The sequence below is a fragment of the Bactrocera dorsalis genome, chromosome 3 (assembly GCF_023373825.1).
Source record: "Bactrocera dorsalis isolate Fly_Bdor chromosome 3, ASM2337382v1, whole genome shotgun sequence".
NCBI lineage: Eukaryota > Metazoa > Arthropoda > Insecta > Diptera > Tephritidae > Bactrocera > Bactrocera dorsalis.
In genome coordinates, this window is record NC_064305.1 from 6832293 (window position 1) to 6850767 (window position 18475).

Below are 18475 nucleotides of genomic sequence, written 5' to 3' on the forward strand. Positions count from 1 at the left end.
ACATATCACAATAAAAAAAAAAATCATACAACTAGATTTTGTTTGGTTAATTTGTATGGCATCTAGGTATGTTATATCGGACCACATCTGGACGATCGGAGATTGCACTATTGCCTTGGATAAAAACCTATGCCTAATTTGAATATTATATCTCGTCAAATGAAAGTTTTCCATACAAGCACCTGATTCCGATTGTTCAGTTTGTATGGCAGCTATATGATATAGTTGTCCAATATCGGCAATTCCGACAAATGAGCAACTTCTTGGGTCTTATGCAATTGTCAGATTGCTATCTCAGAAACTGAGGACCCAGTTCGCATGGCTAAATCGGCTCTGCTCGTCATACTCATCATTTGTGTATATTTTTCTTTTATAGGGTATCCGACGCCTTCTTCTGGGTGTAACAAAAATGTAAAACAGCTATCTGTAATAATCGGCATCATGCTGAAAACATCTCATACATACATATGTACATATGTACATATGCATGTGTATATGGTACTTTCCTCGTATTAGCACCATTACCTATGATAAGCATACATACACATATGTACACACATACATATGTATGTATATGCATACGTACGTCCCTACTCATTATACGATTGTTTAAGCATAGTTAGGTGCATATGTATGTATATTCATACGTTTATATGTAAATACATATATTGTAAGAGTAATAAAAGGCACACCTGTTGACAATGAATTGATAAAACTATCACGCGCTTAATTGAGAGCTGCGCTTATATCAAGTATGACAATAAACAAAGCTTCACACACACATCTTATGATAAGCGACGAATTTCATAAATAAACAAATTTCTAGCTAAGCTTCTAAGCTAAACTTGTTTATTCTACTCCACTCACAGTATTTCACAATCGTACAGCTGTTTACATGACTATTTATCGATAAGTATTTGAGTAGACGTCTATCGAACTGTGGCCGGTATAAATGCTGCTGTCAACGCGTGGCAACGCTCATTGCTGCTATCACCCAGCTGAATAGTTGTTATCAAAATATTATTTGTTTTGAAAAATTCTAATTGTATTATTGTGCTTTGAGTTCAGGTGTTGAAAATATCTTCATTTGATCCGTATTTGCTTTTTGTTATCGTTTGTTAATCATTTACGATTTATAAGCGTATGCATAGCTATTTTAAAACTCAGAATCCAGTTAGCATTCAAGTAGAGTGGACGCATTTGCTCCAATACATACATATACTTACATACGTTTTGAAATAATAAAATTCCACACATACTAAATTGTAAAGAACAAGTGTTAATAATGGCTGAATTGACGAATGGAAAATATTGTTTTGCAATTGATCGCGGTGGTACCTTCACCGATGTAATTTGCATCTGTCCAAATGGAAAAGTGCGTACTTTGAAGCTGTTATCAGAGGATCCCAGCCGATATAGTGATGCGCCGCGGGAGGGTATAAGACGCATACTAAAAGAGGTAGCAAGCAATTTAGCAACTTATTTCAACAAGTGGAAAACAGAAATGAATTATATTTATTTTTCTTGCATAAATCCGCCTTTAGCAAACTGGTCATGACGTAACGGCGGAGGGACTTGTGGATACTAGTCAGATCGGTTGGGTGCGTATGGGAACAACTGTCGCCACCAATGCATTGCTGGAACGAAAAGGTGATCCTGTGGCGCTTGTGGTGAATGAGGGCTTCCGCGATTTGTTATATATTGGCAATCAAGCGCGTCCAAAAATATTCGACCTCAATATACGTAAACCGTCCAATTTATATAAAACCGTAGTGGAAATTGATTGTCGTATTGTGCCAGAGCAGGCAAATCGCTGTCAATTAGGTAAAGTTTGACGTTATGCAAGCATGACTGCATTTAACTAAACTACATTCGTTTCACATAGAACACACTTGGCCGCTGCTTGAAGGCACTTCGGGCGCAAAATATTTAGAAATGCAGCCCGTCGATGTGGCGACTGTGCGTGCAGCACTACAGCAGGTGCGCGACGAGGGCATTACGAGCGTGGCGGTGGTGTTGGCTCATAGCTTTGCGTGCCCCGTACATGAACTGCAAGTTGGCGCAATAGCGGAGGAGCTTGGATTTACGCACATCACGCTCTCGCATCAAGCTATGCCAATGCGACGCTTAGTGGCGCGCGGTTACACAGCCTGCGCCGAGGCATATTTAACACCGCACGTAGAACGTTATCTTAACAGGTAATAAAATTGTGCTTGATAAGACAACTAAGACAGTTAATGACTAGACAAATGTCATATAAACACATTGTGTAAATTGTTATGCTGCATATCCTACATTATCAGAGTAGATAATTTCAAATTAGATAAGTGAAACTATTTAGCATCCACATCTTGCAGTTTCAAATCTGGCTTCGACAAAGAATTGGCTGGTGTTGATGTGCTTTTCATGCAATCGGATGGCGGTTTGGTGCGCATGGAGAACTTTCGCGGTGCGCGCGCCATTCTCTCCGGTCCCGCTGGCGGTGTAGTCGGATACGCAATGACGGGCGCACGAGAAACGAACGCGCCACTAATAGGTTTCGATATGGGCGGCACATCGACCGATGTCTCACGCTATGCTGGCAGTTATGAGCATGTGATTGAGAGCACAACGGCCGGTGTTACCATACAAGCGCCACAATTAGATATTAATACGGTGGCGGCCGGTGGCGGTTCAATGCTTTTCTTTCGTTCTGGTCTTTTCGTAGTCGGCCCTGAATCGGCTGGTGCGCATCCTGGACCAGCGTGTTATAAAAAAGGTGGTCCACTCACCGTCACAGATGCGAATCTGATATTGGGTCGTTTATTGCCGGAATATTTTCCAAAAATTTTCGGTCCCAAAGAAAATGAAGCGCTCGACTACGCAATAACCAAAGCGAAATTCGACGAAATGCGCGCGCTGATTAATGAGCACCTGAAAAGTGGCGGTGACTCGAAGCAATTGAGTGTGGAGGATGTTGCTTTGGGCTTTATACGCGTCGCCAACGAGGCTATGTGCCGTCCCATCAGGGCGCTAACACAAGCGCGTGGCCTAGACACGTCACAACATGTGTTGGCATGCTTTGGTGGCGCAGGCGGTCAACACGCTTGCTCCATCGCGCGTGAGTTGGGCATCAGCAAGGTAAATAAATATAATATTTGCGCGCTAAGCGTTATTATTTAATGAAAATTTCTTACTGCTCTCAATCAAAAGGTGCTTGTGCACAAGTACGCCGGCGTACTTTCTGCCTACGGCATGGCGTTGGCCGATGTTGTGCAGGAGACACAAGAACCTTGTGGTCTGGCGTTCTCTGCAGAAAATGCCGCGTTCTTGAAGACGCGCTTAGACGCATTGTCCGCACAGTGCGCCAGCAGTTTACAGTCACAAGGTTATAGCAAACTCGAATTGGAGCCATTCTTACATTTAAGATACGATGGCACCGATTGCGCCCTGATGTGCGCGCCAGCCACCACAAGTCGTAAAGAAGACGCATTGCTAGCGTCTTATGGTGATTTCATTGCCACATTCCTGCAACGCTATCGCACCGAGTTCGGTTTCGTGCTGCAAAATCGCGCAATTGTTGTGGATGATATACGCGTGCGCGGCTTGGGTAAGAACAATACGCCACCTGAGTTGGAAATCAAGAAAGCGGCGTTGGTGACACCAAAGCCACAAGGATTTACACGCATTTTCTTCGAGCAAGGCGCACACGAGTCACCGATCTACTTAACCGCGAGCTTGTTGGCGGGCAGTAAAATCAATGGACCAGCAATTTTGATTGATCAACTGTCCACCATACTAGTAGAACCCGATTGTGTGGCAGAGGTGACGCAGCACGGCGATCTGGTTATAAATATTTGCTCCTCTAATCGCACAGTTGTCGACTGCAAGCTCGACGCCATACAGCTGAGCATCTTCAGTCATCGCTTCATGAGCATAGCCGAGCAGATGGGCAGGTAAGCCTGTGTTAAAGTATATTTTATAGCAAACTTTTGAAATTTTTTGCTGTTAATGTTTAAAGGGTGCTACAACGCACATCGATTTCGACCAACATCAAAGAGCGCCTCGACTTTTCATGCGCGCTCTTTGGCCCCGACGGTGGCCTCGTGAGCAATGCGCCACACATACCCGTCCACTTGGGCGCCATGCAGGAGACGGTGCAATATCAGTTGCGCGTGCGCGGCGATAGCCTAAAGAACGGCGATGTTATATTGTCCAATCATCCACAAGCGGGCGGTTCGCATCTGCCCGATTTCACCGTCATCACGCCGGTATTCTATCGGTGAGTCAAAAATCATTTTATTGCAACAAAATTGTACTTATAACGTTTTCATCACACTCTCCCTTTCCACCTTTTAGCGATCAACCGAAACCAGTTTTCTTTGTCGCCTCACGTGGCCATCACGCCGACATCGGTGGCATCACACCCGGCTCTATGCCACCGCACTCCACGTCGCTGGCACAGGAGGGTGCCGCCTTTAAGTCTTTCCTGATTGTCGAAGGTGGCGTGTTCCAAGAGAAACATATCGTGGAACGTCTCACCACACCAACCGGCGCCAAGGGCGCCACCGGCACACGCAATCTACCCGATAACATTTCCGATCTGAAAGCGCAAATCGCCGCCAACCACAAAGGCATACAACTCGTGTCGGAGCTCATCGATAGCTATGGCTTGGACGTGGTACAGGCCTACATGAATTACATACAGCAAAACGCCGAAGTCGCAGTGCGCGATATGCTCAAGGAAATCGCACAAAATGTCTTGCAGCGCAATGGCACCACCACTTTGGAGGGGGTGGAGTTTATGGATGACGGTTCTCCAATTAAGCTGCGCGTCGAAATCGATCCCGTGCAAGGCAATGCTATTTGTGACTTCACCGGTTCCGGCGCGGAGGTATGGGGCAATTGCAATGCACCGCGCGCCATTACGCTCTCCGCGCTCATCTACTGTCTGCGTTGCATGGTCGGCCACGATGTGCCGCTAAATCAGGGCTGCTTGGCGCCCATCAAAGTGATTGTGCCGAAGAACTCCATTTTGGATCCCTCCGAGGGCGCAGCTGTGGTCGGTGGCAATGTGCTGACCTCACAGCGCATCGTCGACACCGTGCTGAAGACCTTCAACGTGTGCGCCGCCTCATGTGGCTGCATGAACAATGTCACCATTGGCGATGAGGAGTGGGGCTACTATGAGACGGTGGCGGGCGGCGCGGGCGCTGGTCCAACTTGGCATGGCGCCGATGGTGTGCACACACATATGACGAACACGCGCATCACCGATGCGGAGATAATGGAATTACGTTATCCCATCATCTTGAAACGCTTCTGCTTGCGTACGGATCAGTCTGGTGGTGCCGGCCAATTCCACGGTGGTGAGGGTGTTGAACGCGAATTGCTCTTCCGCAAACCAGTCACGTTGTCAATATTAACGGAGCGTCGCACGCTGCAACCCTACGGCTTGGCGGGTGGTCTGCCAGCTAAGCGCGGCTTGAATTTGTTGCGCAAACCCGATGGACGCGTCATCTCGTTGGGCGCCAAAACTTGCATCGATGTGGAGGCAGGCGTAAGTTATTTTTTTCTTACTTTGTAATTTTAATATTTTATTCGCAAATTCTATTTGCTTCGTGAATTTTAGGACATATTTCTGCTGAAAACTCCCGGCGGTGGCGGTTATGGCGTGCCGAATGTGCCAGCTATTGGTGGCAAAGTGATATCACATGCGGAAAAACATCATTTAACCGAACGCGGCAGTGTGTTCGAGTATAGGCAAGCGCAGGAGTCAGCTTGAAGAATGCTATAATAAGAGCAAGAACAATTTCAAGTCAAAAGTGGCAATTGCAATTACAATTCAAATTTTACCCAAAGAGCTTTTATAGAATTATAAACAAATTTGTAGTGCTTTGTAGAAACGACAATATTGTTACAGCAAATTTTAAACATTTTGCCTTGCACAAATGCAATAATATATTTTATAATGTCTACAAGTATACATATATAAAAAAACTGTCATTAAGTCTAAAACAAAAAGTTGTTATATGTAAATTACTAATATTGTTACTAAATAAAATATACAAACAAAAATTAATAAATAAAAATTTTATTTCAAAAAAAATATTATAATAAAATAAATTTATCAAAAAAAAAAATATAAAAAAAAGAAATTGTTAATAAAAAATTATTGAAAAAATTTATTATAAAAAATATTCAAAATAATTAGAAAAATATTTTATTAAAATATATAACACATACATGAAAAAAACAATAATTTCGAAAAAAATTAATTAAAAACTACATTGTATAATGTGTATTAAACAAATTGTTGTTAAAAAAAATTTCATAGTAAAAAATTATTAAAAATATTTCATGAAATCATTTTTGTTTTAATTTGATAAAAAAAAATACAAATTTCATTAAATAATTTTTATACTCTTGTAACCAGTTCCACAGAGTAATATAGTTTTGTTCACCTAACGGTTGTACGTATCACCTAAAACTGGATAAAATGTTCGAATTTAAAAGTTTTGGACACGAAATAAATAGCGAAATAAATGGAAATCTTCCCACACCCCATTTCATCACCCTCACTTAGGAGAAAGAATAATTTTAACGATTTTGTCCTTAAAAACCGACGATTTGGGACACATTTTTGGTTTTCTAAATTTCTGTGTAAATCCAAATTTAAAATTTCTTTAATAAAAACATGCCCCATGCGATTCTGCAAATTTCTGCATTTTTATATTTTCTCTATGACCAGTGGTTTAGAAGTTATAAGCATTTTTGTATTCGCTTGTAATCGGCGGCTGCTTACTGCATGCTCCTGGTCGCCTGGTAGAAATCTGAGATTTTGGCACCAAATTAAAATCAATTTTTCCTGCAGCGGCGGCAGAGACGGCGGCAGCGGCGCTAGAAATTTTCGTGGTGGATGGTGTAGCATACGCAAAGGGGCGAAATTGGGAACACGAAAGCGGGACATACGCACGGACCGGAAATGGAAACACGCCCTCGGCCGGAAGTAAAGTAACGGTACCATACTTCCGGTTCGAAAGTCTTACCGGAATAATGATTAATATACAATTTTATAAAAAAGCATTATTAAAATGAATTTTTATGAAAAGGAAAAATTTAAAGGAAAAAAAAACAATAAAAGAGTTACTAAAAAAATATTTTTAAAAATAAAATTAAAGAAAAAATTTATTTAAAAAAATCGGAAAAAAATTAATATAAATTATTGAAAGTTATTCAAAAAAATTATTTAATAGAAATGTATTTAAAAAAAATGTATTAAATAAAAAATGTATTTAAAAATATTTATTTGAATAAAAATAAGAAAGATTTATAAAAAAATAATTTTAATGTTTTTAAAAAAATATTTAGAAAATTCATTCACACTCAGTGTACTTTTTCTAGGATACTAAAAAAATGCGCTCCGCTGCAAAAAACCGCCCGACCACCCTAATTGGAGATTTTGGTGACGCCTTACAATTTCGCCAAATGCACCAGGCGCGCAGAATAAGCAGCAAGTGTAGGCAGCCAGTTTGTACTTTCGTCATCCGGCCCCCAGAAGTAGACAACTCAATTTGCACGCATGCTAGCACTGCCGTAATATCCGGCGCCTTTGGGTAGGCAATGGAAATGATATCCGCCGCACCATTTGGCGCAGTTGGAAGGTGATGCGTGTGCTACCTTTGTTTATGGAATTATGAATTGCTTCTTAAATAAAAGTAATGACTACAAATAAAATAATATAATATTTAACACTTACCTCCTTTTAGTTCATTTATTTCTTGCGAAGAAAAAGCTTCTTATTAAATTTTTTTTCTGAGAATTTATGTATGGAAGTTTTTACTTTTCAAATAATAGATTTCTACCACTAGTTAAATTTTATTTGGTTCTATGTAATACATACAGACAAGCGCCATGGCATGCTTGCTTGTACGTACGTATGTACATGTAATTGTATTTTGACATATGAACAATGCATACTTTGTTGGAACTTACAGCACAATTTTTTCTTACAGAATTTGCATTACTGCTATTTGATTGTTATTTATTATAAACGTATAGATTTTATTCGATTTATTGTTTGAGAAATGTGTGAATTAGTGTAGGTGGAGAGGTGAGGTTGTGGAATTATTTTAAATAAAAAATTATAAAAAAAGTTAAATTTAAAAAATATTAAAAATAAAAATAAATAAATAAGAGAAAAAATAAAATAAAATAAAAAAATAACAAAAAAATTAAATTAAATATAAAAAAAATAACATAAAAAGAAAAATTACTCAAAAATTAATAATATGCATAAATTATTTAATCAAAAATGTATGACAATTCAAAAAGTTGAAAATTTTAAGAAAACAGAATATTAAAATATTAATATATATGTATATGTATTTATACGAATATAAAAAAATTAAAAATTATTGTATAACTAAGGAAAACTATTTTTTATTACAAAAAAAATCATATCAAAAATTTATACGCAAAAGAAAATTAAATATTGCAAATAAATATTCATATAAAAAATTTAAAAATATTGAAAGTAAAAACGTAAATAAAGACATATAGACAAAAAGCGAAAATGTTTTCCAAAAATAACAAAGTGATGGTCATAAAAAAATTTATGGTATTATTATTAAGATAATTATGTAATAATTAATAATAATATAAATTGAAATAATAAAAAATACATAAAAAAAAATCTTAAAAAAATATATAATAAAAAAAAAATGGAAAAATGAGAAATTTGCGGTAAAAAATAATTTAAAAATATAGTATAATATATTAAAAAATGTACAACATATAAAAAAAATAAATTAGAAATAAAAATTATTAAAAAATGTACAAAAAAATATAAAAATTATAAAAAAAATAATTTCTTCAAGATGAGAAAATTATTCCGAAAACTAAAATAAGAGGAAAGTTATAAAAAAATATATAATATGAAACAAATTGAATAAAACATTAGAAAACTGTTTTCATGTTACAAAACAAAACTTCACAAAAAACATAAAAAATATGGTCCGCATGTACATACATACATATATCGAAATTTAGACTACACATTTTGCACCTCTCGCAGTTTTTTTTCAAAGCATTTTTTTTGTTTCATTTACTTATTTTGTTTTTGTACGCAACTGTTGTTGTAATTCGGATACTCAAGTTTCCATATGCAAAGTATTTTTGTGTGTAATGTTTTGGTAGTTTCTTAATTATTTGTACGCAAATAATTTTTTGTTGTTTTTTTGTAATTGTTTGTTACTTTGTTTTTGGCAATAGTAAAGCTTTGAAAAACTATAATTTTCTACTGTGCTTAAAATAAACTAAACTATTTGATATTCTTTTCGTTAGGAAGTTAAATATCTATAATACATACATACAAATACAAATACAAATACAATGCGATATATATTTATCATTTAAACTTAGTATAAAAAACTTATATTTTTCATTATAATTTTCCGAAACTTTGTTACATAAGATTTTCTTTTTTAGTTATCTTTTTTTTGTTTAATTTTTCCCCATATCACAGATTGCTCGAGATTTTTCGAATTTCTTGTTGTTTTTTTGCGTTAATAAAAATTAAGTACAATAATTGTTGGCAATCAAGAAAATTAAAAAAAAAATGCAATGCTTTTATGGCAAATTTCACGTAATGCTTGTGAGCAAGCTTCTGTGTTCTGACATTAATTTGTTTTCTTTGGATTTGAAATAATACAAAACAACGTATAGACTAGGCTGTTTATGAATTATTTTTAACAAAAACAACAAAATTGCTGGCCGAGTTCGGTAATGTATCGTTGCTGCTAAGAAAATTTATTCCAATAATATAAAAATATACATAAAAAATAAATAAAACAAAAATAAAAAAATATATAACAAAAATATTAAATAAGTAAATAAAAAATTAAAAAAAAAATAAATTAATACATATGTATTTTAACTTAAAAATATATAAAAAAAAATAATGAATGAACATTTATCCAAAAAACAAAAATAATTATTATAAAAGCAAAAGAAAAATCAAAATTTAATTATTAAAATATAATATAAATATATGTATGTATAAAAAACTAAAAAAAAACCGAAAAAAAATTAGTAAACAGAATAATAATAAAGTAATAAATAAATTAAATAATATTAAAAAAATATCAGTGACTACAACAATTATATAAACTTATTAAATTTTTTTAAGTTCAGAATCAAAATTTTAAAGAAAAAATTTGCAAAAAAAAATTGAAAAAATTAAGAATGAATAATTATTACAATTTTTTTTAATTCAATTTTAAGGAAATTTGTTAATTGTACATAACGTTTTAAAATCAAAATTCGAAAGAAAAATTTTCAATAAAAAAAATATTGAAAACAGAAAGAATTATTAATTATAAAAAAACTAAGAATTTTTAATTTGAATTTTTTTTTAATAAATAATAATTTTTAAACAAATTTTTTAGTCATACTTAGTATTTTAAGAAAGAAAGAAAAATCCAATTTATGTACATACATATACATATAAAAGTAGGCAGAGTTGGAACAATTTTTGACGAATTTCACAAGTTAAACTGAATATTGACTTAAACAAAAAAAAAAGTTTTCAAAAATATTGAAAAAAGTAAGCATTGTTATTTAAGTTTTTTTTAGATAAATAAATCTTAAAATAAAATTATATTCTTTAACTTAATTATTTAAGGGGGTATTCTAGTACAAAGGACTGAATTTCAGATAATTTGAAGTCGTAAAAACAGCATTAATATTTCTTATACTTATTTATTAATTTTACAAAAATACTGGGAAAATTTAAAAAGGTCCAAAATTTAATAGCTGATACAAGGGGGTCTCAAAACATTGGCTCGTAACCATACTTACGATTTCAGCCCTCTTAGCAATCGGAAACCACAAGAAAAAATTATCAATCTAGAACATTGTCGTAATATCAGAAACAACGGAAAAGTTTGAAAAAATGTTTTCACAAAATGCAAAATTTTTCCTTTTTTTTTGACTGTTTCGAATATTTTATAAATAATTAAAGTTGATATTTGAGGACACAGATAGTTTCAGACATAGACAACTCTATAGCGAAGACTCTGTAATGGTATTTCAGTAGAACCCCCTTGAGTGTTTACAGAATTCTTCAAGAATTTTTAATGGAAATTGTATTGAAAAAATATAATTTAAGTACAAGTATATTATATTTTTGAAATTTTATAATTGAAATTAAATTAAAAAAAAAAATAAAATAATATTAAAAAAATAAAAATATAATAAAAAAGTATTAGAAAAAATATAATAATATTATTATATTTAAAAAAATATTAAATAAAAAAATATATAAAAAAAAAATATTTATAATATACATATATTTAAAAACAAATCTTAACTGTAATTAATTGAGGATAATTTTCTTCTTTTAGGAACTTGTTTCCTTTTGCAACTCTGTGTGTCCGACTGCTTTCAACTTTCCACATTACCGAAATCTATTTAAACCAGCATTCAAAAATATGTTTTTTTCTTAACAATTCAAAATGTGTGGAAAAAAGCAATATTAAAATTGTGTATTGTTGTTAGTTTTTTGCCTTAGTATTCATGCGATATCTGCTTACGACAACTTATTTTTGCACATATTTTTTGTTTTAGTTTTTTTTTTGTTTGTTTTGTAGTTATTTTATTTAATGTTAATGCATTTTTTGTTGTATATTTTGTTGGTAATTCACAGTAGCTTATCGAAACGGTGTACAATTAAGAAATTCTAACATCAATAATTATCAATTTGTTGTTGGTTTTAGTTTTTTTTTTTTAATTACATTTTGTTTTACAAACTCTTTTTTTTGTTTTTGTTGTGTGTGTACTTTTTGCTTTAATAATATTGGATTATGGCATAATTCACGTTGCATTAGACGAAAAACTCTATTTCGGTTTTAATTATGTATATTAATATATTACAGTTTATGCGCAATAAAAATTATACACACACACACACAAATACATACATACATAGTATCTAATAATTACAGTATGATAAAATTACACGCGCTTCTCATTTTGATTAAATTTTTCTTTTTTTGTTTTTATTACTTTTGTTTTTGTTAGGAGTGTTGCGCGCGCGTAATGCGGCGCTGGGCTGGGCTTAGCTAAGTTGAAGACGCGGTGTTATTCGTACAATAGATACAATAAATACATATAGTACATATATATATAATCTTTTTTTTCAATTATTTTGCTTTTAATATATTTTCATAACTTCAGTGAAATAACTACAATGTACATATGTATGTATGTATGTTCATAACCATAAAATGTCATGCTTTCATTATTATTTGCTTTGGGGACAATTGCAACTAACACGCTTACGTAAAGTTTAAATTTCAAAAAATATTCATATCGCGCTGCTTTTGTTTTGTTTTTGTAACTCGTTTCCAGACTTATTCGATTTGCCTAAAAATTTCAGTTCTGTTATTAACCAATTCGTACTCTCCAAAATCACAATATTTATGTATTACATATTACTTATTTTATTTTCATAATTTTACTTGTTTTAATTTTAATTTTTTTTAAATATTTTTTTTTAATAGCAATTTCAAAATTTGCCTAACTCGTTCGGTATTTTATTATTTTTTTTACATATTTTGAATTTTTTTATTTATACTTTTTATTTTCAATGCAATGCGCTTAGCGTTTTCAAATTTACAGTTTCGCGCAAACAGTTGTGCCCCGTGTGTTGCTCACTGCCTCAGCATCTCAGCGCTCACTTGATGAGAAAGTTATCGATGAAGCGCTTCTTCTCATTGTAGGCCGCATGCTCGGCCAGCAGATACATGCCATAATCGTTCATGTTTTTCAGTAGTTACTTGTTGGCCGCATTGAAGAATTGATGTCATGAAGCCGATGCACTGGCCGTCTCTTCGGGTGTGCTGCGATTGCTGCAGACGAGCGCGCTCAGCGGATGTGTGACCGCGGTTTGTATCACATCTGGAATGTTATGGCTTCAGTAATGAGCTAAATCAAATGAGGGGGTGAAAAACAATTGGATTATGTAAATTTGTTGGGGAGTGTAGCAAAGCGCCGTCTTGAGAATGATCTGATTAATAGTAGACCATGTTTTTTTTCAGTTTAAACTCCACTGTAGCCGTTACACACACTGCTTCAGCATCAAAAGAACTGTGAAAATTGCGCAATTATTTTAATATCCTTTCTTTTAGTTGTTCTAAAATCTTTTCCATGCGAATATAAGCTCTTAGCAGAGTAATTAAAAGTAGGTTATAGAATCTGCTCTACAATAATAATAAAGTTAAATGAACATAATTTTACAAAATTATGAACAAAACTAATAGTGACGATTTTTGAATCCATCAATTTGAGAAAGATATTTCTTTACAAAAAAAATTTTTAATAAAATTAAAAATAAAATATTATAAAAAAACAAAAAATATTTAAGATATGTATATATTTTTTTAAATTGAATTTAAAAAATAATTTTAAAAAATAATTGCGTTGAATATATATGTATATTAAAAAAATATATATACATATACATATATCAAAAAATATTAAAAAAAAAATTACAAAAAATATTTACAAAAAAAAAAAAATATTTTATAAAAAAAAAAATAAAATATTTTCTAAAAAAAAATAAAAAAAAAAATATTTACAAAAAATATTAAAAAAAAAATAAAAAAAAAATATTTACAAAAAAAATTATAAAAAAAATATTTACAAAAAAAATAAAAAAAAAATATTTACAAAAAAAATTATAAAAAAAAAATTCCAAAACAAATTTGAAATATATTCCAAAAATTTTTAAAGATATATTTAAAAAATTTTAATATATGTACATATAAAATATGATTAAAAGATGTTTTTCAAAAGTTATGAAAAGGTAATTTTTGAAGGAAATATGTATGTATATTTAAAAAAATCAAAAAAATATATATATATTTAACAAAAATAGTTTTCAAAATTTTAGAAAAGGTAATTTTTGAAGGAAATATGTATAATTAAAAATATATTTGAAAAAAATTAAAAATATTATTAAAAAATTGTTTTTTAAAAGTTTAGAAGAAGTAATTTTTGGAGGAATATACAAATTTTATACATTTTGTAATAGAGTTACTATTATAAAACAAATTTTGTTAAGTACATATTACTTTCAACATAATTTGATAAAAATAATAACTTTTTGGAAAATTATTTCAGAAAAACTATGCTTCGAAAAATAAATATACTATATATGTTGTATAACAATTCTTTAAAGTTCAAGTATATGTTTGGAAACATTTTCGAAAATCGCTATTTTTAAAAAATTTCAATATTATTTTTACATAGATTAATCAAAAAATATCGATATTCTTCCGTCGATAAATTTAAAAAATGTCGATATTAATTTCTCATCGATAAAATTCAACAATATTGAGGAAGTTAAAGAATATTTTCTTTCCAAGAATCACTATACAAAAATATGTTCAAATATTTAATGACGGGAAGTAAATTAAAATTTGCCAAAAAACAAAGAAAACAAAAAATATTTTCCAAAAAGATAAAAAAAATAGTTTCAAAAATATATAAAAAAATAATTAAAACATGGTTGAAAAGAACTTATAATAAAAAAAGTTAAAAACAATTATAATAAAAAATAGTTAAAAAATTTAAAATTAAAAAATAGTTTCAAAAATTAAAAAAAGTCTCAAAAAAAACAAAAAAAAATATATAATAAATATAATTTAACACGTTGAGGACGGCGCAGTTTTGTGAAAATAAACCACCACTTTGTTTAAAATGTTAAAAAAAACTCACAATTATTACAAAATATATTTAAAAATTTGTTTTGATACCAACATATTATTTATTTTATTAAAAAAAATAGTTCTGAATCAAAGACAGACCCACCGGTGGGTCACGCCGTCCTCAACGTGCTAAATTAAAAAATAGTTAAAAAGAAATTAAAATTAAAAAAAGTTAAAAAAATTAAAATCAAAAAATAGTTAAAGAAATTAAACAAAAAAGCAGTTCCCAAAAATTAAAAAAAAAAAACAGTTTCAAAAAAATTGTTTCAAAGAAACAAAAAAAGTTTCAAAAATATTAAAAACGATAAAAAAAAATATAAAAATATTTTCAAAAAACAATATGTATATACATATATTATTAATATAAAAATAAAATTTTTAAATATAAAAATTATTTCAAACAATTTTCAAATCAAGATTATTTTTTTAATAAATCACTTAATAAGAAACTGAAGGTAAGCCCTTTGCAAAAAAAAATTAATCAAAAATAATTTTTTTTACAATTAGATGTTAAAGAAATATTAAAAATGAATGAAACCGTAAAAAAAATTAAAAAAAAAAACTAATTAAAAAAAAATTAAATCGTTTTAAATAAAAAAAAATTATATTAAAAAACTAACAAAAATATACTTCTTTTATAAAACACCTATTAACAAAATGAAGACAAACACATTGTAAACGAAATCATACATATACACACACGCATAAGTAGTAGAATAGTTGAAACACAGTAGAATTTGGATTGCAAAAGTTTATTTCATAAATTCAAAAAATAATTGTAATTTCGAAATTGCTTACTTTGCAATGTTATTGGTATTATTATTTGTTTTTGTTGTATTTTTTATTGTTTATGTTGTGTTAGCAAGTTGTTTTCCTACCATCTATGAAAACCTTAATTCGAATCCAACGTAGTAATTATGTATGTATATTACTTAAGCAACTAAACTAAAATTGAAATGAAATGAAAATTTAATAATAATATTAAAAATGAACTGAAAATTACACTATACACATAAATTCAAATACACATATATTTAAGGCAAAATCCCGATATATTTTTGTTGCTTTAACATAAAAGTGTAAGTATATCGTTAGTCCAATAGATAGATAGCAAAGAGAATTCGTAAGAATAAAATAATTCGGAGATTTGCGTAAACGAAAAGTTGCAAAATAAAGTGACTCAAACTAGAAACGCAAAAATGAGCAGACGGTGATCTCCATTAAGGGGTACATGGCATGAAGCTTGGCTTAACCTTAAGTGTGCTAAAGTAATTACAGTTACGAAATATTTATACGAGCGCATAAGTATAGTGTTTGGCGTACGCACTCCCGTGCAGTTGTTGCTTTTGTTGTTGGTGCCGTTGGGCGAACAGACACGCGGCAGCACAGCATCACCGACCGCCACCAGCAGCAGCGCCACCGCCATTCACCTCGATCGCGGCTGTGGTAGTTGTTGGCGTCGCACTGGACACCGTTTCATCGCAATTGCTCTTCTTTTGTGTTTTGTTGTTGACAATATTCGTGCTGCTGCTCACCACAGGCGGCGAGGTGCTGCCACCAGTCGTGGAGGTCACACCGCCTACACTGGCGCACGCATCGGGTGTGGTAGTTGTAGGCGAGGTGATGTGAGGGTGGTTACTGGTGCTGCTGTTGTTGGTGTTGGTGTTGGTCGGCGTTGCTGTCGACTGCACATCTGTGGCGCCTACCGCCGGCAGCACTGTATCGTTGGGCGGTACACTTTGTGTGTTGTTGGATGCAAATACACTGGTCGAGGGATCGCTTGTTGGCTTGACATTGTTGTCTGACGGTACGGCCGTAACTTTGGAATTATTGTTGTAATTACCTGAACCTGCACCTGCACCTGCTCCATGGCCGGCACCACCTATGGAATCACCACCGATTGTTGGTTTCGTCGGCGGCGATATGGATGTATGCGGCTCTGCTGAGGTGGACATCGCGATGTTGGGACTGCATTGTCGCGTTGAATCTTCTGCGTTGTTGACCACGCTCATATTGTATGCGGCAGCATTATCTTTGGCGGCAACTGTGGGCGATGTCGATGGACTTCTCTTATCGGTGGTGCTTACATTGAGCGAGAGATTCTTCGCTATCGCTGCAGCGTTATCTTTGCGTTCCCCAATGCTAGCCGCTTCAACGCCACCGGTACCGTTCAGTTCATTCGGGTGTGTATTATGACCGCCGCCACTGCTGGCTACGGATGACACTTGCACGCTGGAATTGGAATTCGAACCGGTCAGATCTAGTGTGGCCGGCTCGAGTGCACTCGGCGCCAAAGTATTTTGCTTGTCGTGAACTCCTGCATTTTGCTGATGTTGCGTTTGGCTCATAGCCAGCTGACGTGAAGCATGTGGACTGCTGGCGGAACGTCCACCGTTTTGATTATGCATACCGGGATTGTTATTTGACAATTGCGGCGTTGCTTTCATTGTGATGGGCGATGCCGAATGGCTGCGACCCGAATTACTAGTTAGCGAAAGCGGCATTGAGGTCGGCGGCTGTTGATGAGCAGATGTGGGCGCCAGTCCAGCGCTGGTTAGATGCTGACTAGAGTGATGCGAGTGGTAAAGTGAGTTGCTCATTTGCGGAATGTGTGAGGACAACGTTGAAGTGGCTTGTGTCATGCTAGTGGAGGACTGCAAACCCGATACGGACGTTTGTGAAACACTACTGGGCACTGATACCTTCATGCTGGCACCCGCATTGCTTTGCATACTCAAATTCAGATTGTGTGGCGATGTGGTAGTGGTCGAGGTCGAGGCTATCGATGATGAGTGTGGTGAAATCTGATGACTGGGCACCATTGCCGGATGGTGTGGTGAGATATGTGGATGTGTTAGATTTATACCGTGGTGTGACAAGCCCAAAGCGGCACCAGGAAAGCCGGGATGCGTTAAGCCAGCAGCACTTGGGTGTGCCAGTCCCAATGCAGATTGTTGTAAATGATGCGGTAAGCCACCAGGACCATGCGATAGCGATGGTACACTACCCAAACCGGGCAAACCGAGATTGAGGCCCATTGCAGAGTGTGGACTCTGACGTTGGCTCGCCGCATGATAGGCGGACATTGGCGGCAGGCTGTGTAATGCACCGGGCGGTGCACGCAAACCCAAACCCAAGTGTGGCATCATTGGTCCGAGTAAATTGCGTCCCAATGGCGAATATAACTGACTTGTATAATGATGCGAAGCAGATAATATTTGCCTTTCGCGTTCTCTGGCCTCCCGCTCTTTTTCACGTAACTCACGGTCACGTGCTTCTTTTTCTTTTTGTTCCTTCTCACGTTGCTCTTTTTCGCGTTGTTCGCGTTCTCGTTGCTCTTTTTCACGTTGCTCGCGTTCCCTTTGCTCACGTTCGCGCTCACGCTGTTCCTTTTCCCGCTGTATTTCCCGTTCGCGTTCCTCTTCTCTGGCGATACGCGCACGATGTTCCTCCTCCAATTTCATACGTTCATGCAAGGCGGAGCCCAAACCAAGCGCTGCGCCCGGTATCATCGAATATAAATGAGATGCATAGGGCGAAGCCATTGGTGGATAGAGGGCATGTGGATGTGTGTGGTGAGAACCGGCGGCACGTAGCATTTGAAAGCGTTGATCTAAGTACAATTGATCGGAGTAAGGCAGACCAGCTGGACTCAAGAACGGCCCTACAAAAGAGAGTAAATTATGCTAGAGTTATTATACAAGGCAAAGAGCGCGCGCGCACAC

The 18475-nt window shown here is 34.0% G+C and overlaps 2 protein-coding genes across 8 annotated transcripts in view; one reads left to right on the top strand and one right to left on the bottom strand.

The window, feature by feature from the left end:
- The first annotated feature begins 976 nt into the window (after nt 1–976).
- LOC105226813 (5-oxoprolinase) lies at nt 977–5949 on the top strand. The gene is made up of 8 exons (XM_011205869.4): nt 977–1459; nt 1545–1824; nt 1886–2198; nt 2358–3120; nt 3193–3935; nt 4001–4261; nt 4339–5539; nt 5612–5949. Exons 1-8 carry the CDS (start codon nt 1286–1288, stop codon nt 5762–5764), a joined length of 3888 nt encoding a protein of 1295 aa, XP_011204171.2. The 5' UTR covers nt 977–1285; the 3' UTR covers nt 5765–5949.
- A 9537-nt stretch (nt 5950–15486) lies between these two features.
- Nucleotides 15487–18475, bottom strand: part of LOC105226814 (uncharacterized) — a 41382-nt gene continuing 38393 nt past the window's right edge. For all 7 annotated transcript variants that reach the window (XM_019990534.3, XM_011205873.4, XM_011205875.4 and 4 more), the window contains one exon: nt 15487–18414. In XM_019990534.3, the coding sequence (XP_019846093.2) occupies nt 16142–18414 (2273 nt within the window). In that variant the 3' untranslated portion in view covers nt 15487–16141. The remainder of the gene's footprint in view (nt 18415–18475) is intronic.

What these genes read in the sequence shown, in the direction of transcription:
- LOC105226813 (XM_011205869.4), top strand. Translation starts at nt 1,286, where the DNA reads ATGGCTGAATTGACGAATGGAAAATATTGTTTTGCAATTGATCGCGGT. An exon ending in GTAGAACGTTATCTTAACAG is followed by an intron (nt 2,199 to 2,357) that starts GTAATAAAATTG and finishes CACATCTTGCAG; the next exon opens with TTTCAAATCTGGCTTCGACA. An exon ending in ATCACGCCGGTATTCTATCG is followed by an intron (nt 4,262 to 4,338) that starts GTGAGTCAAAAA and finishes TCCACCTTTTAG; the next exon opens with CGATCAACCGAAACCAGTTT.